Raw genomic sequence first — 25,512 nt, forward strand, 5'->3', positions numbered from 1 at the left:
TGATGTGCTCATACTATATATGCATGAGGATGGAATATGATAAAGAAAATAAGGTGAAGTAAGAAAATGACTCTCAGAATAATTTACTAGATAAGGTATATAACTTTACCTTATATATTATGCGTGCATATGTACATCATAGAGAATGTTCTTATGCATCTAAATGCACGTATCATGGTGCTCATCATTCGTTCCCATTGTGTACGTGCTATTGCACGACATCGGGGAGGATGGGTAGCCTCATTATCTCATAGACTGGGTGGTGAGCTTAGCAACCTAACCCCTCTAGGCAGAATATACGTAGTGGCATTATGTGGATGTAAGGGATAGTAAGGGCACAAAGTCGACCCTTGTAGAGAAGGTACAATTGTCCAAGGAATAATTGGCAAATCTCTCTTCCATGATAGAGTTGATTACCCCCCTTTGAAACACTACTCAAGGGACGTGAATGGTCCACCATTGAGCTCTCTAGCTTAGTACCCCATCTAGGAGACTTGACTAGTTGCTCTAGCCTAGCACTCACTCCTTCTCTTGTCAAGGCTGCTCCAGACTAACACTCTACTTCAATGAGAGACATGGCTGGTGTGAAACAAAAGTGCGATCATATACATCACACCATATTTTAGCAAAAGATGAAATACCAATGCATGCCTTGAGTAAACATTAATGAAGGTCACAAAGTACAAAAGGTTACCAAAGGATGGAGGATGCATTGACCCACAAAAGTCAACATGGACAAGTTTAAACTTGCAAGTAGCCCACATAGAGTCACCTTTGGAAACTTAAAATACTAAATTTGCCTAAAATATTGCTCGCATACACATTTCTAGATGTTGTCTCCAAGGGGAACCATGAAGCCACCATTTTAGATTTTGCAAGTGCGGCAAACTAGTAAAATTTAGATGACCAAAAGGTTTATGCCAAAGATTTGCATCTGCAATACCCTTTGAAACAAAATCTTTACATACTAAGTCTTCCACGATTTTCTCATATGCATTGAGCTCATACAAATTACAAAACAACTAGTAGATATCACAATTAACTTGCCTAACTTATGATTGTGAATCATACATGTTGCATTCCCTAAATTTTACAGAAAGGCCAAGTCTTGCAATGGTAGAGGTAGCTAATGAGTTCTACTTGATCTTGGGTATATAGTATGCATTAGCATGAAAGATAGGTCACTCTCATAACAATAAGCATACTTTTTTTGCGACTAGAGAAGAGGCATTATTGGTACCTAGGATAGTATTTCCATTAGAGGCAATGTCAAAAGAAGTCATCACCATAGATGCATCAAGAATAAAAGAATCATACTAACAATGTGCACTAAACACCCATTTTGTACCTTGCACAACATTAGCAAAATATGCATTAGGAGAAGCATCTAAATTGACAAATCAACATAATTCTAGAATGGCAATTAATTGTGACACTTCAAATAATCAAGCACTACAAACTGATGCTAATATCTAGCATCATGTAGTAATTTGGAACTGATAACTCTGCTACAAGCTTTATGGATAGAACCAAACAAAAAGATGTTCCAAGGAGTCATGGTATGCATGCTAGACTCAACTTTCAAAGCATCAGCTATACCACATGCATTTAAGAGGTATTTTAAAAATGCTTTCACACACATTTCAAAGTTCACGTTGACTTAGATGACCCCTTTTCTTTCATAAACCTGTAACTTTTTTTCAGCATGTTCTGATCCCTCTTGTAATTATAATTATTGTAACTCTTTGAAATTGTAAAAACCCTTTTTCATGAATTCACATGTTTACACATTTTGGGGCGGAGCCCTAGGGTCTCTAGAAACATAACCTTGATTAGCAAATGAAGCAAAAGAGAATTGAGGAGCAAGGACACTAAAAAGTGAAACATATTTTCCAAAAATTATCCAGGATTTGCAAATTAATATATGTGCCATTGTTGCCTTACAACATTTGTTTGTATAGCAAAATGTCTGGTTACACAACTATGAGCTTTGAAGTAGCTCCTTAACATGCCATCTTAAGTGGAGATGTACTGCTTACATCTATGGAGATCAAAGCTGCAATGCTTGCTACACATGTAGTATCAGGCTTTAACTGTAAGTTGCTGTAGGTCATGGATACATTAGATGATGAAGTTAATGATGGCGAGGAGGATGACAGAGACGACAACTCTGAGCACCCTGAGCTCTCTCCTAGAGAGCTGCTTGTGCTTGAAGAGACTCCCAATGCATTATCAACTTTCAATGCCCTGCTAGATGACTTTGGACTAGAACTCACTTCATTGCCTATTCTTCCTCTGGCTATTACATCAGTGCCCTGCCCACTCCCTGCCCTTCTTCTATTCCCCTGTTCCAAAGCAGAGCTTTGTACATTGTTGGGCAACACCGCAGCGTGCCGCCGCATTCTATCTACCCCTTGACTCCAATCACATATGCCACTCACAACCTCCTTTGCACTGCAGACATTTTGCTCTACAGAAGCATCAACATCCATCTTCTCTTCAGCAGTATTCATCACACCAGAAGTGAATGTGCTATGGCCCCTTACTTGTGATAGCAAACGACGTATCCGACGGCCACACATCACTTGCTCCAGCTCCACATGGTCATCCAGCTTTGAGAGAGAAACATCACAGTATTGTTTATGCTCACAATATGTGTATGAGGAAGATGTAGAAGATGCTGATCGACGAGGTGTGCCTGAGGCAGCCATAGGTGAAGCGAAAAATGGCTTTCGGGGCATCGCCCTCCACCGGAAGAGTATTTTTAACGGTCTCCACATCATATTCTTTGTCTTCTTTATGCTGCAGGGAGCCATCATCAAAGGGGCTGAGTCTTCTGGAGCTGCACTTGAGACTGACAAGTTTTTGCGCTTCTTATTCCAGCTCAAAAGGTTGATAGGACTCCGTCTTTCGGACCGCTTGCTGCCATCGCACATGGGATGATGGTTTAGGATCCACCCTGTTGATTTGGATCTGCTCAGATGAGCTAGTGCTGTCTTGCCTTGAAGCTCAAGCCTTGTCTGCTTACCATGACTACGATTACATTGCGGTGAGGGACTCGTACCGCTTCGAAGATCATGATAATCTACTAGAGGCCTCTTTGCAGAGCTTGCCAAGCTCTCTTTCAAATTTTTGATTCTCATATGCTTACTACCACTTTGTGATCGTCGATGGCTGCTATTCAGATGCATAGACTTGCCATCGAATCGTGAGTAAGCATCCAGCTGAGATGTTGATTTGCTGCGCAAGAGCTGGTTGTCTGATGTTAAATGGCAGCATCTTGATGCAGCATCAGAGTAGCGTCGATGGGCTTCGACAATATCCCTCTCTATAAGATAAGCAATGCTTTGCCGAGCTTCGGTGATGTCTTCTGACTTGATCATAGCCTCATCAGATGCAGCCTCAAGGTGAAGACAAAAATCAGATTTTTCAGCTAGAAGCTCCTTCAGAGGGGGTGAAGATGACATTAAAAGTTGCCTTGTCAAGTTAATGTCAGCATTGCCAGTATTGGCGATGTTGGATTTACTGCACAAGCCGCTCAGCTTCGACAAGCGCTCGTTCAAACACATTGCACACACCCCCCCTTGGGGTTGTTGTGGATGCCTGCAATGCCCAAGTGATAAAATGTCCATCTCTCTCTCTCTCTCTCTCTCTCTCTCTCACACACACACACACACACACACACACACAGCTGTAAGGGAAGACTACATCTTCAGGTATAAACAACACAACAGAGTTACATGGCCTTCCTGACATATATACACATAACCTAACCTAACTTGCCTTTTACTTGAATATCCTAGCTAGACTTTTGGGGATTTTTTCCCTGTCTCTAGAGGATTGAGGTAGATTTTATGTCTTGAGGGGGATACTTTATTCTGAGCATGTGATGGTTCAAAAGGAAAAGAGATGCCCCTACTGGACTTTTAAGATACACATTTTGTCAAAAGTGACACTCAATAGTCCACACCTTAAAGGCAAGTGAGGCTTTGGTTGAAACTGGGGTAGGGTAAAGGTGGTGTAAGGTGTGTGAGTGGGAGCCGCGACTCATGAGGTGCTGAGTTCAAACCTCACTTCAGCTTGCCATCTTCCCTACATTGCCTCCTCCGACACGGTCCCGTGGCACTTGAAGATGCATTGCACAAAGATATGGTATTGTATCTTTTGAAGAGAATACCTTGCCTTGGGCCTAGTAAGACTCCAACACTCTAGCAAGCCTTAAATAGTGACATTGGTCCAAAGCAAGACATAACCATACATACAATAACCACAAAATCAAGCCACATGAAAATTTATATCATATGGTTATGATGCACCTAGGGCAACAACTTCTGTTACAATGCGAATGCGGCCAGGTTTTGCACCGCATGTGCAAAGCATATATTCCGAGGTTTGTGAGTGTATGTATGGATGCTTGCACGACTGCTCGGAGGGACACAACCAGAAAGAGCCATTGGTGGATTTGCAAGTGTCAAGTGTGCTTCTATACATGAGGCATTGACCTATACCGTCTCTCTCGGCAGCGATCACAATGTCCTTTCGAATGTGACAGGCTCTGACGAGACATGGTGGACCTATCATGCCTCTCACATTGGTGTGCAGAGTGGGGCATGATATACACAGGAAATTCAGGGCAAGGAGACAGGCCAAGTTTGAAAAGGCTAAGGCAGCAGTTGGTCTAACAGGTACATCACACGTGTTCACTGGGAGACCAAAAACTGTCAAGTTTCAAGACTCAAGTCCTCTATCTCTCTCTCTCACACGCGCACACACACTTTCTCTCTCCCTCTCCATCCAATGGGTACATCACGATGCAGGCATGTTTGCTTGGAAAACAACACACATGGCCACATACACAAAGACTCCCTCTTTCTCAAAACACACACACACCCACACATTTTTCTCTGCTTCGTCTCTCTCTCAACACACACACATACACATTCTCTCTCTCTCTCTCTCTCTCTCTCTCTGGTAAGGCTGCCGACCACTCCCACGACACCCAAAAAGGCGTGCACTCTGAGGCCTTGCACTCTCACACTCTGATGAGGCCATGATGGAGCACAGTTGTTAGTGCGCCTCCGCCCCCCTCCTCAAAATTAAGCTCACAGTTTAGTTTACTATAATGTCTATTAAGGTCACGACTCACAAGAGTTGCTCATCTAGACAATGATGGGACTTTCATCGGAGTTCAACCTTCAAAGAGAGACCAGGGTGGGTCCGTCACTATCTCACACGGGTCCAACAAGGAGGGACCCAGGGTCCAAATTTGGTCACGCGGAGTGGCTTTGATCTTAATCGTCCGATCGCACGATGAATTAGGGGTGAACTCCGGACAAAAATGGCACCCCAAGTTCACCCCTAGTTCACTCGTTCCGTGGAGTATGGGTCGAATCCAAGACCTCTCGGTTGCCATACCACTGCCCCTACCATCACGCTAGCGCATGTCGCTGCCCATGTTGGCATGACACATGATCACACCCCAGTTTACGTATCCCTAGTTCACACCCAGTTCACCAACCCCTAGTTCACTGCATGATCTGGCAATTGAGATTAAAGCCGCCTCGTCCCCCCCGCACCCCCCCCCCCCCCCTCAAACAAAATTTGGGACCTAGATCCCCTATGAGCCATATGGCCGTGCCATAAAGTGGGGGCAATGGGAGTAGGCTATGTGTGTACCCTTAACTTTCAACTATGGTGCTCAACCTCCTTTTTCACAAACAATTGCAATCTTCTCTCGTCTCACTGCGCACTTTTTTCCGCTTGTCGTGTAAATTTTCCATGGTATTACAATTTCAAAGGAGCTTATTTGGGTGTTGTAGTTATAAAACTTGGCATTTAGCTTAGGTTTTTTCATAAATTCCCATTCTCTAATTAGTTTTCTCTAAAAGTGAAGGCTGATTTTCTCTCTCTCTCTCTCTCTCTCTCTCTCTCTCTCTCTCTCTCATCATATGACAATAGCTTATATTTAAATGGCTATGTTCATGCTTGCTTTACAAAACTAGGCAGTTGTAAATCTATGTATGGTTTTGATAACAAGCTCATACTTACATACATGGACACTTCATATACATGCCCATATATATATATATATATATATATATATATATATATATATATATATATATATATATATATATATATATATATATATATATATATATATTCATATTCATGAAAGTCCATTGATCTTTTTTTGCTATTTCCACATTGTCAGGTTTCAAGCCCTACTCAAGGATTCGTCTACCCGTGGGAACTCTCCCCTATAGCATGCACTCCAATTTGCATGCAGTTTACATGGCCAAATCCTTATACATGTAAGGCTTCAACAAAATTTTTAAAAAAATATAGCATTGCTTTTGTTTCATACTGTGTCGACTATCTCTCTCTCCATCTCGTTCTACTCTTTCGCCTCCTCCTCTGCTCTTCATGGCCCTAGTGCGCTGCATCCACCCTAGCTGCACCCAACATTGGTATCAGAGCATGATGCTCTTGGTGGCCTTGGCTCGAGTCAATACGGCACGAGAGCTGTCGCTTGTGGAAGGGACATGGAGCTCGGTCGACCTGCACGGATCACAGCCACCATCATCAACCTTGCCTTGACCTAAAAAGCAACCTTCGACACTACATCTTCTCCCAGTTCAGCCTCCTCAGCCCGCTGCAAGCAGAACTCTCCATCCACAATGCTATCGTATGTGCCGTTGCCATTACAGAGTTTGTGAGTTTTTTTTAAAATTTTCCACACTACTTATGAAATATTAGAGCTTGGTATAGAGAAGGCGATCATAAATCAAGGGCAAGAAAGCACTAATGTTGAAGAGTGGATAGAACTGCCAAATGGTTGTGTGTGCTGCAGTGTAAAGCATAGCCTTGTGCAAGTGCTCAAGCAGCTGGCAGAACGCCCAGAAAGATTTGATTACATCTTGTTGGAAACCACAGGACTTGCCAATCCTGGTAGTTTAGCTTCAGTTCTATGGGTAGATGACCAGCTGGAGTCTATGATTCACCTCAACTCTGTAATTATAGTTGTTGATGCAAAAACTATTGACCATCAACTACATGAACACGAGGAATGTGGAAAAGTTTCCGAAGCTTTTCATCAAATTGCTTATGCGGATATGTGCGCATCTGTCGCACGTGTCAATGCAGGGAACTTGCTGATACACCATGTGCGAGCCACAAATGGCTCCAAGCACACAATAAGTCTAAACTAGTAAGCTCAAAGATGGCCTTGGTGTGTCACTCACCGCTCTACGCTTCCTGTCGTGGAAGATTCCTCGCCGCGAAGAAGAGGAAGACGCCGCTACGCCGCGCTCAACCGCCTCATCGCCGTCGTGCTACCGCAATGCTCGATCACACACACACACTCTCTCTCTCTCTCACGTATACACACACACACACACACACACACACACACACACACACACACACACACACACACACACACACAAGGAGATGAAGAAGAAGAAGATGGAGATGGAGATGGAGCAAGAGCACTCTTTAATTGCACAAATGAGAGAATGAGTGAATTTTAGGTTTAGTTGACTTTTATATGAGCTCGCCCCATTCACACTTGGGCGCCCATGCTTAGCCAACTAATCCCTTGAATGTTCCAGTTAGAGTGCACCTCTCATCGGCGATCACTCTTACGCTTTTCCTATCGGACCGACAAGCCCGGTACCTGACTCTACAAGTAAATAATACAACGTCCGTCGTAGGTGATAGGGTGTCCGTGAGCCGTGAGGGTTAACATGCCCCCCTTCCTGATGTAGATTCCGTCCTCGGAAGCTATTGAGTTGAAGCTCATTTGTCGAGGTGGAAGAGCATTTGAGATGAATGTCCTTAGCCTTCTTCAGTCCTGCAAAATTAAACAACATTGGCACAATAATTGCATTCTCATATAGAATTAAAAAGCATATGCAGTTGTAGGCAGACAATGTGATTGGTAACAGAATTTTAAACCATTTGTCAGCAATAAAGATGTAAAGGTAAAAAATTAAACAAGTCTGGGGTCGCTAATTTAACGGTCGAACGGCACTAGAGATCGACTATTAATACCATGGGTAAGCTTCTTAATTTTCTCTGGTCAATTAAGTTGTTTAATCACGAGAGCCAAGTATTTCATGTTCGAGGGTTGACTAGAGGCTATACCTAGAAGACCTTGTAGTTAAGCTACGATAAAAGGAATTTCTCATGAAATCATCGCCTGACTGATTACCTTTTCTTTGACCCCCCAAAGTCTTTTCACAGTGATTCAATTTTGATGTGTGTGCTTATTTTGTATGCCTTGGGGTTTTTTGCTTTTCAAGGAAAAGCGCCCACACTGGGAACCTCTAGGGCTCTAGTACCATAGGCGATACATGTGAGTGAAGTACCAAATCAAGCTGAGATTTCTCTTCTAGCTTAAGATTTTACATTGTGGCACTTTGATTTTTTTTTTTGTTTGTTCGTTTTCAACATTTTAATTTTGTAACTTTGGGGGGTCATATAACACTGTTACACCTCCCCAGGCTCATCACACTAGTAAACTCCCTTTATAATACTTAAGCTAAAGGTCAATAGGGTCAAGCCCACTAGAAAGCCCTAGTACATTTCACACAATGCTGCCTAGATCGGATTAAGAACCTAAGTAACCGTTGATAATTAGGAAGGCATGCCCCATGGTATTAAGAGAAGATCTCTAACACCTAGCTTGGTCAAACTAGCTTAGTCGGACTGCTTAATTTTTAAACCTAGACAAGTGATTATGACAAAAATTACATTGAATTTAATGTTTGATACTAAACAAAGGTGCTGGATATTATGCTACCAATCACAATTAAAGCAGACAAACATTGATGCAAAAAGATAAGGGGTAATGCTAATGGACAAGAAACACGTGTTTGTGTTGATGGTCGCGCTTGATTTGAAGCGTGAATGAGAGAAAGATTCCATGAAGGTCCAAATCTTAACCACAGCAACACGTTCCTGTACACACTAAGAAATACAAAAAATACCTCTAGGAGGCACATCAGTGGGAAAAGAAACTTTGCTAATCACTCAACTCTAAAACAGAAACACTCCTATCGTACTAATTCTACCTACCCTCCATCACTTGAGTGATGAGGATCAAAGGTGTTTTATGGCATAGGTTTCTGTTTCAGTGTACTATATGTGAATGTGTAGGTTTGGGTCAATGTTTTGACTTTTATTGTATATACTTGTTTGCTAATTGCTCTTGCTCTTTATTATTTTTGTTTTTTGTGAGTATAAGGCTTTATATATACATTCCCTAAGATTGGTGATTGAGAGGTCAGGGAAAGAAGGGTAAGAGGGAAATAATTGAATGATGGATGTTAGCAAACACTCCCCCCTTCCTTGGGTAGATCATACCGTTTGAAATGTTCTTGTCACCATTTGAAACCAATTGTTCCAGTTGGTAATAGGTGAGGATTTTTGCGAGTAGTTTTCTATTACCTTAGGTGCCTCATCGAGTTGCAAGGGTGGTAAGGTACTCTCCCAGGATCGAACTTGAAGTGGTTCATCAGGTGATTCTTGAACACTGGGAGGTGTGGATTCCTTTGTAGCTTCATGGAGGTCCACTATTGTAGGTGGAGGCTGTGGAGAAGCTTTTACCTCTATGGATGCATTACATGAGGAGCTAGAAGCTTCATGGGACTCCCCCCTTCCTGAGCTAGGTGGAACAAATCGTTCTTTCTTCGGTACCCAAATTAGCTTTGGAGCGGGTGTGTAGCGTTCTGTGATTTTTTTCTTTCCACGATTGTCGATTTGTTTTGGAGCTACGGGATTGGGCTCGCATGGGTCAGGTGACAAGTAAGAATACCCAGATTTGATCATTTCCTTGATAGTAGCCTTGGGCTTCCAATAATTGTTTAGGGATCCACCGCCACGTTTCCTTACATTTCTTGGAGCAAGTGGGACTTGGAGCGAGTGGGACGTTTCTTACAAGGCTTCTGTTTTTTAGCACTAGCTATGGTCGCTAAAGAAACTTTAGGGACCCACTTGTATGTTTTCTTCGTTATATTAGGATGAGTCTTGTCAGAAGCTATCTGCATTGCTTGTAGCATATTTAAGGGTACGGGCATTTCATCCCCCTTCGGTGTTACCCAGGTCGTCCCCCTGTTTCCCCAAGTGTCTATGGTTGCTTCTAGGTGGACCCAATCCACATTGTCTGACTCAGTCATCCCAGGTAGTACATCCATATAAGGAGAATCTTCCCCAACATCAGTGTCCGCTTTACACGTGTAACAATACTGCAATGGGGCCGAGTGAACTGTGGCGTCAGATCTATGATCAATTATAAACCTGTTTCGTAGAGGATGTGCTCGACCCGTCACAAGATCCACTCTAATGACAGAATCTTGGAACTGCAAGTAGACATGGTTTTTAGACCATGTCATGCACCATTTTTGCTTCCCTCATGAAAGGACGTCCTAAGATCATCTCCGATGCCATAGTGTGTTTGGAGAAATCCATAACAATGAAGGTAATCCTTATTTTATGTCCAAAGACCTTGATCTTGAGATCTTCTAGCATCCCAATAGGTTTGACAATAGACCCATTGGCCATCTTCACTACTATGGTTGTGGTCGCAAGGTGAGGTCTTCCCATAGTTTCCCAGCAATTTTTAGTCACAATGCTAACCCCAGAGCCACCATCAAGGATTCCCTTCACAGTTAATCCCTTAGTAGTGATTGGTATGGTCACATTGGATTCATCACCCTCAAAGTATTGTCCCAACTTGTTAACATGTATTTCTATAACAAGGTTCTCATCTAGGTTGGGTTGTGGATCTAATTGTTCCTCCTCTGTTGGCATCTCCCCAGCTCCATCCATCTGTGCAAATTGTGGTAGCCCAAACTTTAGTTCTCCATTGAGGAAGGCTCGAAGAGCTGAGACTAGCTCAGGGTCTTTATATAGTTTGGACATGATGGTGGTTCTAACTTCTGAAGACATGAAATCCATCAATTTGGCAATGTTTAATGGCACCTTTTGGACTTCAGTCCCTTGACATGGGGAAGATGGGATCTCCATTTCTTCGATAGGATCAAGTAGTCCCTCTGTAAACATTCTTTCCATCAAGAACTGAGTACGTCCACTTTCCCATGACTTTAAGTCACTTTCTTCTTGGATGACACTACGTATGGCTAAGGATCTATGGACTTGGTGAGGTTGTTGTTACGTAGGGAACACGGTGTCTGTAATGTGGATTTGCCTAGGTGCTGGTTCTAGATCCCTTTGGGTATCTTCTACCAAACTCCTTAATTGCTTGACTCGCTCAATCTCCTCTGTAGGGTTTAGGTAAATTCCTATCTTCTTTTTGGATCCTGGCCATTGTGGCTCATGAAGATCTTCCTTGTTGGTTTTTATCTTAGTGGTCGTTTTGGTCTCCATGGTTTCATCTGAATCAGAATCCTCTTCAGCGTCGTTCATATATACAGGGTCGTCACCAGTCCCTATGTTGGTCTTTGAACTCGGGTGTGACTTCGCTGTTTTTTGTGATCTCTTCCTTCGTGTTTTCTTCTTTTTCTGAGATTGGGCAATTGATGCCGTGTCTCTTTCCTCAAGCTTATAGTTTTGTTTTTGGAGCATCGATCGTGTGAATACGTTTACTCGTACCACATGTGTACTTTGTGATGGCTCCTCGGTAACTTCAATCAAGTTTAATGGCGTGATCTTCGGTGAGTTTGGATTATTTGGACATTGGACAATCAAATGATCTATGCCATATCGATTACACATGAGTAATGGCATTGTAGACGTGCTTGCTTGATTGGTTTGCATTAGTGTGGCATTTTTTTGTAGCCTAATAGGACACTCGGCTGCACGATGTGGACCTCCACACTCATAACATTTAAGAGGTGGTCTCTTAGCAGTGTAATTGATATTTTGGCCTCTTGCCGCAAGAGCAGCTACTTGATATACAGGTTTGACTTATCCCCAATAGTCCTCCATGTAGTATTGTGGACTTTCGTCAAGCACATCCATCCCATAGGCAAATTAGGATCTATATCTTCCTCACAGCCTTCCAAACAAGCAATAGATGACTCACAACCCACTTGATTCACATAAGTGATTCTCGGATGTGGTGGTTGAGGTCCTAGCATTGGAGGCGGTAAGGGTGTTGTTTGAACAACATTTTTGGGCCCTAGGGACCATGTGTTGTGCTGCAGGCACTCGAGGTGTGTCTATCCATGCTAAGGTTGGTCTATTGGCCATCGCGCGCTTAAATACTATGCAATCCTTAGCTTGATGACCATACCTCCCACAGTCATTGCAGTTCCCATTGAATTTTACTCTAAAAGTAGGGCATTCACTGGTACTATGTGGTCCATAGCATACTGAGCACCATTGTTGCTCCCTTCTTGGATACATATGATTGTTTTGTGGAGCACGATTGTCTCTAAGACTCTCTTGAATAGCCTTGGTGAGATCTGCTAAAGTCATCTCAGATATCTTTGGCTCCTTAGCAATAGGCTTTAGGGTCATTGGTTGATGCCATGATGCTTGCGAGCTAATAGATTTAGGCTCAACAGACACTCTTTCTCCTTGAATCATTAAATTATGCTCCAATTGAATCGCATCGGTGGTGACTTCTTCCCAAGTGGTGATACCTCTAATGACTATGCCATTGTCGATATCCTCATGTCGTAACCCCCTAATGAATCTATCAAGCAATTGGTTATTGTTGAAGTGCTCATTTGGATTACAACGAGAATTCAAATGCTTCAAGCGACTTATAAAGTCTCTCACCGACTCTCCTTCCTCTCGTTGGGCTTTTTGGAGCTGAGAGGCTACACCCCACAATACTCCCTCTCGTATGTATTCTTTTAAGAACAGTCTCCTAAGAGTAGGGTAAATCATTTTTTCTTCCATCCTTAGGGTTCTATACCAATCCCCAGCCTTTCCACTTAAGGTTAGGCTTAAAGCATTGCTCTTATGTAGGTCATTGTGCTTTCCTAGAGAATCGCATATTTGTTCAAACACTTCGATATGCTTTCTCACATCCCCGTCTCCACTAAATTTTTGTGTGAGCTTGGCTATTTGTACTGCCTTACTTCTAGGCTCTCTATCAGGCGCGTTACACATATTCTCAGCAATAGATCGACCGATAGCTTGAGCAAATGTTGCCAAGTCACCTAAGTGAGCAGGCACCGTGGGTGGAGGTGCTCCAGAGACTACATGTGGAGTAGGTATTGTCATCGGGCTTAACGCATAGGAAGCCCTTGGGTTCCACGTTGGGTTCGATGTTGTGCCATGTGGTGGTCCAAAATTCATATGCGTGGCCCTAGGCATAGCAAACGTCGGATGTGACATGCTAATGCTAGCCGGTATAGTCCCATGGAAATAAGAACTTGGGTGTTGTGGTTGTGGAGCATAGGTAGTTGAAACAATGGGAGGGGTAAGGACTACATGAGTATGAGGACCCATGGGTGTATACGATTGGTACACACTTGTAGGTACTGTTGCAGGCATTGAGCTACCATGTAGCGGTGCTTTACTAACAAAGGAGGTCCAGGACGTGTTTCTCGGCATGCCCATCATTGGGGTAGGCATGGTAGCTGTGGTGTCATCAAGGGAAAGATGAGCTAGACTTGGAAAGGTGAAGCTATCACTTGTGGGCTCAGATTGCACTGAGACCCCTAGAGAAACAACAAATGGAGGATCCATCGAACTTACCGAGGGAGTCTCCATTTGCGATAAGGTCGGTTGTTTAGCCTTTCCTGTATCTAAGAATCTCATGAGACCCGTTGAAGGCATGTTGATCCCATTGTTCTGTCTCTCTAACTCAATCACCCTATGGATGACCTCACAAACTCTTTGTTGTTGATCCTCCACACTAGTAGCACCCATTGTGGATTGTAGGACATCTAACCAACCCACGTGATAGGTGTGACCTGTGTATAGGTCGGTCAGAGTTTCCGTTTGTACTTCGTACTCTCAGTTCTCATTTAAGAACACTCCATCTAGGATTGAGGTGCTAGGTGCAATGTTCCTTTCTAGGGGTTGGCCCTTAGCGGTTGCTAAGTCAGGAGCACTCGATTGCTCTCTTAGCAAGGATATTGACATAGGGGCTTTCTCTTTTAACTCTCTTCGTTGCTTCGCCTTGCGTAAGCTCTCGATTTCCTTCTCCCTTGCTGCAAGGATATATCGCTCAACCTCTTGCACTTCGGCAAGGCTTCTACCATCGGGTAATATGACCTTGGAGGGAAAGAACTCTGAAGAGTCAGGAGGTGCAGTGAATGAAGTATTCACATGCACATTCTCTAAGGGTATAGGGTATACGTTGCTCACGAATGGAGAATTTACTTCCCCACCCCCCTCATTTACATCATTAGCTCCATGTTCGGAACGAGTGGCTCTACTAAAGGTTTCCTTCAAGTGGCTAAGCACGCTTGGCCCAGACCGTGGACCCATGGCATGCATGTCTTGGCTTGAGCTATCGAGATCAGGCATTGGGAAACCCTCCATGACGTCGTAGTCAGAGGAAGAGTCACTAGCCGCTATGTTCGGGTATTGGTTTGTACTACCTTGGGTCCCCGCCGAGGGCCCGGAACCTAAAGTAGGTGGATATTGAGAACTCGCGTAAGTCGAAATTCTCTCTAGTTGCTCCGCCTCTAGCACACAACCAGAGCGCAGATGATGTGCCTTTGGCACCCTACAAGCGTCGGCGAATAACCTCGGAGGTTAACCGCTTACTTTTTTAGGCGTACGTTTTCACTCGTGTTTTTTTACGTTTTTAATGTTTTTTTAATGTTTTTTAATGATCGATTTTTTTGATTAAAGTGTGTGATAGCTGAAAATGAGCGTATCACTCAGAGGGTTGCAGTGTGCTTTACAACACAATTTTCGGGCATCTGAAGTTCTGTTGGTCCTTACAAAATCGATTTTTATCTACGTGTGAAGCTAAAATTCGTAATTTTAAAAGGCGACTGAGGCCTAGGCCTGAGTGTGAGCTTGGGCTTGGGTCTGGGAGATATTCCCTATCCCGATCCTACCTTTAAATTTTTTATTTTTTAAATTTTTTTTAAATTTAAAAAAAGAAGAAAAAAGGATAAGGTTGTCGCGGCCTGCGCGAGAGCACACACACACACACACACACACTCTATCTACCTAATTCTAACTAATACACCAACTATTACACACTAACACACTCTATTAGCTCTCACATATCTACTTTCTACTTACAGTACATTACATTACACAGAAAACTAACAACCTTAATATGCGGAGAATAAACAAAGTACCTTTGAAAACTCCATTAAAACAAAGAAAACTAACAACCTTAATAGACAGAGAATAAACACAGTACCTTTGAAAACTCCATTAACAAGAAAAATACACAGTATAACACAAAATCCTTCTTCTCAACACACACACCCTCCTTCCTTACCTTTCCTACGATTGAAATTGCACCACAAAAGAAGCACGGAGTGCCATTCAAGCTTATTGTATGGCATTCCCCGGCAGCGGCGCCAAAAATGTGCGCGTCTGTCGCACGTGTCAATGCATGGAACTTGCCGATACACCGTGTGCGAGCCACAAACGGCTCCAAGCACACAACAAGCCTAAACTAGTAAGCTCAAAGATGGCGTTGGTGTGTTACTCACCGCTCTACGCTTCCTGTCATGGAGGATTCCTCGCCGTGAAGAAGAGGGAGACGCCGCTACGCCGCGCTCAACCACCTCATCGCCATCGTGCCGCTGTAATGCTCGATCGCACTCTCTCTCTCTCTCTCTCTCTCACGTATACACACACACACACACAAGGAGATGAAGAAGAAGATGGAGATGGAGATGGAGCAAGAGCACTCTTCAATTGCACAAATGAGAGAATGAGTGAATTTTAGGTTTAGTTGACTTTTATATGAGCTCGCCCCATTCACACTTGGGCGCCCATGCTTAGCCAACTAATCCCTTGAATGTTCTAGTTAGAGTGCACCTCTCATCGGCGATCACTCTTACCCTTTTCCTATTGGACCGACAAGCCCGGTACCTGACTCTACAAGTAAATAATACAACGTCCGTCATAGGTGATAGGGTGTCCGTGAGCTGTGAGGGTTAACAGGATAGTGATACTCAACAAGATCTATCAGTTATGTAGTGTAATGGACAATTTCTCCAGCAAACTTATGATGTTGGAGAGTGATAAACATCAAATGAACTCTCTATCAAAAATCGTTCGGTCAAAGTATTGCAGTCTTGACTTGGATGACGTTCTTCATTGTAGAGGGTATGAGACTAAGTTTGCCAGCAGGAAAATGCTTTCAGATTTGGTGAACACAAAGACCTTGTCACTTTGTCATGAGATATCTAGAAGTATCCAATGTGTGTGTCACAGAGAATCGACCAGTTTGTCTTGATGAGGTAAAGAGGTGGTTGGAGCAACTATTGTGGGAGCAACAAGATTTCAAAATTCTTGGAACACTCGGTACATCAAAGACACATCATACGAAAAGTATTTTTCTTTTAATTTTAATTTGGTATATTGTCAATATCAATGTCAAAAGCTTTATTTTAGCCTATCAATTATCAGTTATTGCCATGACACATTTGTATGGGTTAGACACTGTCACATATGAGTGGTAAGACCTCCCAAAAACATTTGTTCTTAGCCCATTTTTGTTCTGCTTCTCATGAGGTTACTGGGTACACCTTAAACCCAATGTTTGGCAATGAACCAAAAACTCCATTTTTTGGTAGCTAATTTTCAACCTACACCCTATTTGTTCAAAGGGGGGTTTACTATCATAGCACCAGGTTATAGATACACCAAAATCTTTGGTTGTGAGAGAACTTAAAACTCACAGTTGCCGAGTACCAAAAACTCGAGATATCATGAGAGTGATGTAGTTCGGGCTTGAGGGGGGGATTGTTAGGTTTCAAGCCCTACTCAAGGATTCCTCTACCTGTGGGAACTGTCCCCTATAACATGCACTCCAGTTTGCATGGCCAAATCCTTATATATGTAAGGTTTCAACACAAAATTTTAAAAAATATAGCGTTGCTTTTGTTTCATACTGTGTCGACTATCTCTCTCTCCATCTCGTTCTGCTCTCTCGTCTCCTCCTTTGCTCTTCCTCACCATGCCATGGCCCTACTGCGATTGCATCCACCCTAGCTGCACCCAACACACATTATGTGGGATGATATTGTATCAAGAAAAATAAGAAAGATACAATCTAGCCCATGCAAAGAAAATTTTGCCATGGGACTTGAGGGGTTACAATTTCTCCGGCTTTTTTGGGAGCACAAAATTCTATTGATCTTAGTGACACAAAATTTCAAAAGTATACAAAAAACTCTCTGCAAAGCAGCAATCATATCCCAATGCTTAACTTTTTTCATTTGCGAGGAAGAGAGTCTATCTCGACCTGCACGCTATTAAAAAATACTTGACCTTTTTGATTCTTTGAATGTCTTCTTCAACCTCCCCGCACTAATAATCTAGATGGGCATAATTGCCTTCTTCTATCTTAGCATCCCTTTCTTGCCCTTTGAATAATTCATAGAGCACGACAATGTCTTTTAAAATGGCACACATTTTCCTCCACACTTTGGCTTGGATAATATGTAGTTGTTTATCTTGCAAGTTAACATCATAAAAAAACATTCTCACACTAGGAGTCTGGTAAGCTCCTTCATAAACATAAAAATTCCTTCGTTTCCACATTATCCAACCACAAGAATTCAGAGAGAGATTTATTCCAGAAAGCAAAGAGTAGTCCCACATTCTCTCCTAGTAGTAGTTAATGCAAGGAGAGCGGGAGAATCTTAGATTACTAATCAGGGGGCAATTATACGTCAGTTGAAAGGGCAACTGATGAATGTATGGAAACTGTCCTTTGCACTAGACTGAGCACAAGCCACTGCCTAGTCCCATCTTTAGAAACTTAGTCCATGTTCACACCACTTTATTCATTATGAGCCATAGCATTACTAACTTCTTGAGGTCAATACCTAGCACCCAAATGCCTTGGATCTTGATAGCCCATTTGTTCTTATCTTTAGACAGGAGCATCTCATGTTAAGAGTGTTGTAAATGGAGTGGACCAAGTGAGGAGTGTGGTTAGAGGGGTGTTGGAAGTTAAAGCCTCCCCTCCATCAAAAGGCTTTGAAGGAGAGCGAGGTAGTGACATCGAACATCCATGTTTGCTCATGGGGGAACATACTACATCTGTTTCAAATGGAGAACACGGTGACCTTGCGAAATCCATGAAATGACATATCTACAAACAATCAAACGTGCATACCTCAAGAGACTCCCAACATGTATATTGCAGCACTCTGAACTTAAAGAACAAAGGTGACAAGAGACCACAGACCAAGCGCAACTCCTAGGCTGGAGCTCTAGGCATGCATGCAAGCAAGAGGAGGAGGGAGTGAGAGGAGAGAAACGATCAGAGCACTGAGGCAAAGGCTACTCCCCCCCACATGGGTCATGTGATGAATCCATGGGAGCCTATTTATAAATTTATTAGTGTTATATAAATGGAGTTGGATTGGTTATAAATAGAGTTTCCTTATCTATGAATATCTGACATCCACCGTTAGATTTTGAAATATAACTCAAAAATCTAGATTGATTTCCCTTTGTTAGCATACAATAAATACCTGAATAATATGCCATACATAAATATTGTTATACCCCTCTATAAAGAAAGCGACTGCCATAAATAAATCATTTTACATACCCCTCTCTAAAGAAAGCAGCTGTCTCAGTTGCAACGTTATGACCCTGCAAGTGATAGATCAAAAACAAAATTTAAACAAAATAGCAAAAACATAATATATTAAAACAAAAATTTGAACCACATACTCCAGATTCTAGTGTCCCATACCACTAGAATAAGGAGTATATGTCATATCTTGATGTATCAGGATATCATTGGTACTAGTCGCCATAAATTCTTCAACAAAATAAACTAAGTATAAATCTATATCAAGATAAACCAAATTATTTCCATCATATACCTAAGTTAAAAAAATCATACTAAAGACGGTGATGGTCAGCCACTAGAGTGTGATTTTGTAATTGGTGTTTCCTAAACAGACAAAATCGACACCAATTGGGTGTGTTGCCTAAACTGGTGAATCTGCACCAGTGTTGTAGGTTGTACTTTCTAAATCAAATAATTTGCATTGAGGTCATGATGCCTAAATTGATGAATCTGCACTAGTGCTGCCTAAGCTGACGAATCTAGACTAGTGTTTCCTAAGCTGATGAATCTATACTATAAGGTTATACTATAAGGTTGGTGTTGCTTAAATAAAAAAATTAACACTAGGATGAAAAATATACACTACCTAAACTGGCAAATGTGTACATGTAACAAATGAACAATGAAGGGCATAAGCTACATATGTTTTCTTCCAATTTGGCTTCAAATTTTGGGTAACTTTATCTAAAGGAAGACTTATGGTGGTGCGACCATTGTTTCAGATTCCCTTAGTGCTTATTCACTTAGCTTTATTTGAAAAGAGTATAACTTGATAAAAAGGAAGTTACAGTTGATGGTATTCTATATGAATGAAGGGTGTATGCATGATAGGGTGTATCCACTTCTCGTAGTCCCCACCCTAGCGTGAGATGTGCCATGTAGAAAACTCGTGGATATCGTCTCGCATTCAAAGCACCTTGAGGTAACGTGTGGCACAAACATGTAATTGATCGAGTTATAAAAAGGCATCAACATGTAACTTGGGGAGTTATGTGGCCACTCCACGTTGGCAGCAAAGGTATTTCGAGTAGTTGGCACGGTGGACAAGCCACGCAACCGGCAAGTTACATGGCCGTCCAATGCGGCTCGCCCACGCATGATCGCCACGTAACTCAACAAGGTTACGTGTTCGACAATGTGGCGATACAATCATGCAGTCCACGTAACTCAACGAGTTACGTGGTAGCACATGGTGTCCAGGTAACTCGGTGAGTTATGTAGACATGTAGACTCGGTCATCTGCCATGTAACTTACCGAGTTACGTGGTCAAACCATCCACATAACTCAACGAGTTACGTGGCAGATGACCATTTTTCATATAACTCGTTGAGTTTAGTAAAAGAAATATTTTACACCTCAAATAGTTTGGCCAGCATCTGCTTGAACTCGCTACTTGAGTTATAGTGTGTAAGAGAGAAACTCTGAGTTAGTGTGTGTGTGTGTGTGTGAGAGAGAGAGAGAGCATGCCATAGCCACGGCCTACAAGCAGAGCTGCAAACTGGCAGAGGGCATGTGACGTGAGGACACGAGTGCACATTTTCATAGAGAAAAGACATGGTGACTCACTACATATGGGAGAATTTTTAGAGGTTCTCTCTCTCTCTCTCTCTCTCCCTCTCTCTCTCTCTCTCACACACACACACACACACACAACACGTGCTTGCTTGGCCACTTGTGGTATTCTCTCTCTCTCTCTCTCTCTCTCTCTCTCACGCACACACACAATGGCACCGTCGAGTGCTAATCGACCTGCGTTATTCTCTCTCGCACACACATGTGCATACACCTATTGATAGCGTGACCTATGGTATTATCTCTCTCTCTCTCTCACACACACACACACACACACACACACACACACACGAGCCTGCTGACAACATTACCTATGGTATCCTCTCTCTCTGACATTATCTCTCTCTCTCTCTCTCTCTGTGTCTCTCTCTCTCTTAGGCTCCCTCAAACACGCCCCAGAGAGAGAGAGAGAGAGAGAGAGAGAGAGAGTGAGAGAGTGCACCATAGTTTGGGATGACATACACTTGATGAGCTTCCTAGCACCATAGGTGGGGATGACACGCTCCTGATGAGCTTCCTATTTGAGATGTACTTTATCGAAATTCGTTAAATATAGTATTTATCCAAGGAGGAATGACAAGGAAGATTTGGCTATTTTAGAGGAGACAAAGTGCGAGACTCTCTCCATATATAATAACCTATGCTTGCATCTGTCATGCATGTGGAATTATGTAGGAAGTTCACATGGGGTACTTTACACAATCCACACTTTACAACACTCCCAATTTTGAACATAGCCTACCCTAGCTAATAGCGAGGTGGAGTAAGCTCTTGATGACAACAATAGAGCTAAATTTTTTCTCAAGGGATTTGGAGAATAGATGGTGGCATTGTAGGTGCTTGCACTAGCAATGTTTGCTCCTCTGAGTTTCTCTTGGCATCAAAAGATTTTGGTATAGTTAGATAAAATACTTAAAGAGGTTAAGAGTGTTGTGAATAGCATAGTCAAGGTGTTTCTCTATAATGCTTTGCAATCGGTGTGGTCGGAAATGGTTTATTTTCTCACATTTTTCTTCGACTTCGTGAGGGAAAGATAGGTCTACTCACCCGTTTGTTATTTTTTGGAATACTATTTTCTTTGAGTGAACCATTATGTTTTCATAAAGGTCTATATTGATGAGATCTTGATCCATAATTAAGTCAAGGGAGAAAGCTAGAGGCTATTGACCATGGTTATAAAATTATGTTAGAAGCAATTGCAAGGAAAAGTTGGATCGCAAAATTCATTTGGTCTTCCTTATTCCGTCACCATTTTTGGCATCACTCAATAGATTCCAGATAAATGATAAAACTCTATATACATTTATGTATATGGTAGCTCCACATCGAAAAATTGGCGTAGAAAAGACCTTTTCAAATAAGGTTTTTCACACACCCCTCAAGAAGCGTGCGCAAGAAAGCAGACAACCGGACAATATTGGGCATCGGAAATTCTATTGCTAGAAGCTTTGGAATCTCTAGAGCATTTATATAAATATTGTAGTATTTATGGAGACAAGCTTCGTGTGCCATCGTAACAATTATAAAGTCTAGGGTTTAGGGTTGATATTTGATTCCCACATCTCATAGTCCAAGGGGTACCTTGATATCTATTAGAATTTTGTTGCATCCTTTTGCATTTTGTGATACTGATGGTGTTTTGTTTTCAATGCAGGCCTCATGTGTCGCAGTAGTCAGAGCATGTAGGTGGTGACCCCCCAAAGTAGCCAAAGTCCCCACAACAGCCAAATCCACCAAAGAAAACCAAGGCGCCTCCCGTTCCTACACCCTCTCTAATGCACATACATAGTTTGGCACATGAGTTGTTTTGTGGCGCAGAGCGCATTCATAGTCTTCCATCCTACCTAGAGTCTAGGTTAGCAGCAGAGGCCTTGGAGGCTACTGTGGCTACATTCGCCATGATGCACGGCTCCATGCCTTCCAGGAGTGGGTGGGCATGCACCCTGTTGGGCATACATGCTTGACTTGGTGTCAAGTGGAGGCCCTTCCTTCCATATGCTCTCTCACTTTACAGTATTTTTGTCCCAGGCAAGGAGCCTTAGTGCCACAAGCACCTTCTTGCATAGAGGACTGTCTCCACCTTGGCATGAGAGAGCGTACCCTTCTATGGTACATGATATACTACAGTGCTATGCCCCACCATTTGGAGGTGCCTACCTACTTTGCCTACCAGCTTTGTGCATAGTTTGTTCTCCAGCTTGACATGGAATACTATGATAGACATCCAGGAGGGGGTATCATGGTTTTGGTAGATTGGGCCAGCAGAAGAGGCTCTTGGGGATGATAGAGGTCACCAGCCATCCAACTTGCATACAGGCAGCCCCTAGCCAATAGTTCCTTGTAGCTTACTCTAGGGGCTCAACACACAACTTGGACGGGAGGTTTGATCCGTGGGCAACACACTCACCCACCTTGTTGAGAGGCTTGCACAGCCAAGAGGCCCTTCTCGGGTAAATTTAAGCATCTTTACTTACAAATATGTAGTTGGTAGAGAAATAGTAGGTGCCATTACATACTGCACCGCTTGCCAGCCCCCACATGGAGAGGACCATACTGCAGCTCCTACTTGTGATATGGTATATATACCCTTCCCATAGCTTGCTCCACTTCATTTATGATTGCCATTCTATGCTTATTGCTATTGTCTTTTTGGTTTCTTGCAATCATGCCACTTTCACTACACCAATGGTGCAACCACCTCCATCGATCAGACCTTCGGTGCCTCGCTACTGCTAGCACAGCTTCACATGTACACTCACTCACCTATGGTTTCAATAAACAAAATACTTTTTTGTAAGTCAATTCACTAATTTTATGTTGTTGTGTTTGATGTAGGTTGACCCCTCTTTGGAGCTCTGCAGCCGCATAGAGGATCTCACATGAAAGCTGACCATAGCACAACAGAGGGTTGGAGCGTTAGAGCAAGCACTCAGAGACACTCAAGTGGCCTTGGGGGACTCCACCATTAAGAGGCACATTGCTAACTTTGGAGTAGATCACTTTGCACGCCAGCATGCCTACCATAGCCGCTCGCCTAGCATACACCGAGTACAACCTTTGATACCACTCTACCCTTACATTCTTGACATGAGTCTTGACATGCGTCTAAGTAGGTAAGAGCTTTCAATGGGTATAAGGGCTACATTGGGAGACCACACACAGTGTTGCATTTGCATAGACTTGTTTGACAACAGAGGCTTCTACAGTTTTGGCTATGACCACCGCTTCCACTTTTACTATCTTGTCCACAACATGTGCACGTATTTGGATTGCTCGATGAGCCACTGATAGATCTTTGACACCCGTTACTACCAATGGGGAATTGACGTTATTTTTCCACCCCAAGAACAGATAGTAGGAGTCGTCACTCAACGCCCACTTGGGGCGAATGACGAGGCAAACATGTAGGCAGTCGTTGCCATGGTAGAGTCAATCCTGGCTATGCATAGACACGACTTGACTATCCATGCACTGCACTACCTGGACTACAGCTGTTGTCTTGGAGGATTCCGACAAGGAAGAGAGGAGGCATTCTAAATGCGGATCCAGATAGATGAAATAAACCAAGAACATGTATGTTAATGTGTGCGTTTTTACAATTCAAGCAAGAGCCCTGATAAATTAAGAGATCGGGGATAACGTGATGTGATAACCCCTAGGTGTGTGTAAAATAAATGTCGTCAAAAAGCTAACAATATTACAAATTTCACTCTTTTTGCATGTTTTTTGGCAAAATAGTGATCAAAATGAAGAAATTAACAAAAATATGGCCAAGTCTAATGTTTATGCATGTTTAGCACATAGCTAACATCGGAGCCTACATATCTAGCCTATGATGTAATTTTTCACTTTTTTGATCATTTTGGACACCTACAACCCTAAGCCTTTGTAATTTTTTTTTTGAATTAATTTGTAAGACATTATGTGATTATGAGCCACACAGAGTGGGACTAAATGCTTTGAGATTGTATCACTGAAATCCTAAGTTGCAGAGAGTTAGAATATTTTCTTAGTTTTGCACACTGAACCTTTGCCTAAGATATAAAAGCCATGTTTGAACCCTGAACCTTTGGCTAAGGTATGAAAGCCATTTTTTGTAAAACGTAAAGGAGATATTTTAGATAATAAGCGATACAACGGATTATCAGAGCACTATGTACTCTCCTACTTTCTTCTCAAGCTCATAACTCCCTCGTGAAGTGTCCGTTTGAAGTGTTTTCTGCTTCATTCTGTTCACATGTGAAATCTCTTTGTGACATTGTGCTTTTCTCACGGTAAAACCATGTTTTTGGTGTTGCTCACCTACACCTTAATCTGCTCATAACTCAAGACTTACTTAACAAAACTGTTTTTATGCATTGGAGGGGTGTCGGAACATCATTGCTAAGCTCTAGGTTGCATTCAAGGTTGAAAATGGTTATGTCAAATCTACCATGTAGATAATAAGCACGATTTTGGCAAGTGGTCAAAAGAGGGATTTGATGGCATATGCATGTGTCTTTAGATGTTTTATACCCATCCTATAAGTTTTGTCTCATTTGGACTTTGTTTGCTTGGATTTTTGTTTCCGTTTTTGCACATATATATGTGCTATGGCCGCTTGCCTCCGTTCATCTAGCTGTTCTAAGTCCTCTAGTTGTTCTCACAACTCGTGGCCTTTCCATTCCAATTCGTGTGCAACTCTAAGAGTGGGTAACAAGAATTCCATGGGCAATATTGCGTCTAGTCCATAGACCAAGTTAAAGGGAGTAGCGTTCAAAGTTGTTTTGAATGACACTCTATAAGCCCACAAGACTAAATGAAGATGCATTTCCCAATCAATTCTTTCCGAGCTAACAATCTTGGTAAGCATTGAGCTAGAGATCTTGTTGTATGTTTGGCTTGACCATTTGCTTGAGGATGATAGGGTACATATTTGTTATGGATTGACATAATTTGTTCAGCAATTGTTCTATCACCTTGTTGAGAAAATGTGTTCCTCAATCACTTACAAGCTCAATAGGAAGTTTGTATCGCATGAATATGCACTCAGACATGAATGCTACAGTGGTTTGAGAATCATCCTTCCTAGTGGATCTTGCCTCAACCCATGTGGTCAAGTAATCCATGGCCACAATAATATATTGCCCCTGAGTCTTATATGATGGTGGCTCTATTGGACTGACAAATCCTATACCCCTCTTAGCATATGCACGTGCTCCCATCATAGGTTGCAATGGTA

General features: G+C 42.4%; 2 protein-coding genes across 2 annotated transcripts; one reads left to right on the forward strand and one right to left on the reverse strand.

Annotated features, from left to right (window-relative positions):
* Positions 1-1,879: 1,879 nt before the first annotated feature.
* LOC147437554 (uncharacterized) lies at positions 1,880-3,853 on the reverse strand. The gene has a single exon (XM_086487070.1). The coding sequence runs from the start codon at positions 3,630-3,632 to the stop codon at positions 2,004-2,006; it is 1,629 nt and encodes a 542-aa protein (XP_086343196.1). The 5' UTR covers positions 3,633-3,853; the 3' UTR covers positions 1,880-2,003.
* Positions 3,854-4,579: 726 nt separating this feature from the next.
* On the forward strand, positions 4,580-23,174 carry LOC147437555 (uncharacterized). The gene is made up of 4 exons (XM_086486578.1): positions 4,580-4,685; positions 6,760-7,117; positions 16,066-16,273; positions 23,127-23,174. Exons 1-4 carry the CDS (start codon positions 4,580-4,582, stop codon positions 23,172-23,174), a joined length of 720 nt encoding a protein of 239 aa, XP_086342704.1.
* The last annotated feature ends 2,338 nt before the right edge of the window (positions 23,175-25,512 follow it).

The sequence above is a fragment of the Adiantum capillus-veneris genome, chromosome 17 (genome assembly GCF_014529385.1).
Source record: "Adiantum capillus-veneris isolate H3 chromosome 17, ASM1452938v2, whole genome shotgun sequence".
In the NCBI taxonomy this organism is placed as follows: Eukaryota; Viridiplantae; Streptophyta; class Polypodiopsida; order Polypodiales; family Pteridaceae; genus Adiantum; species Adiantum capillus-veneris.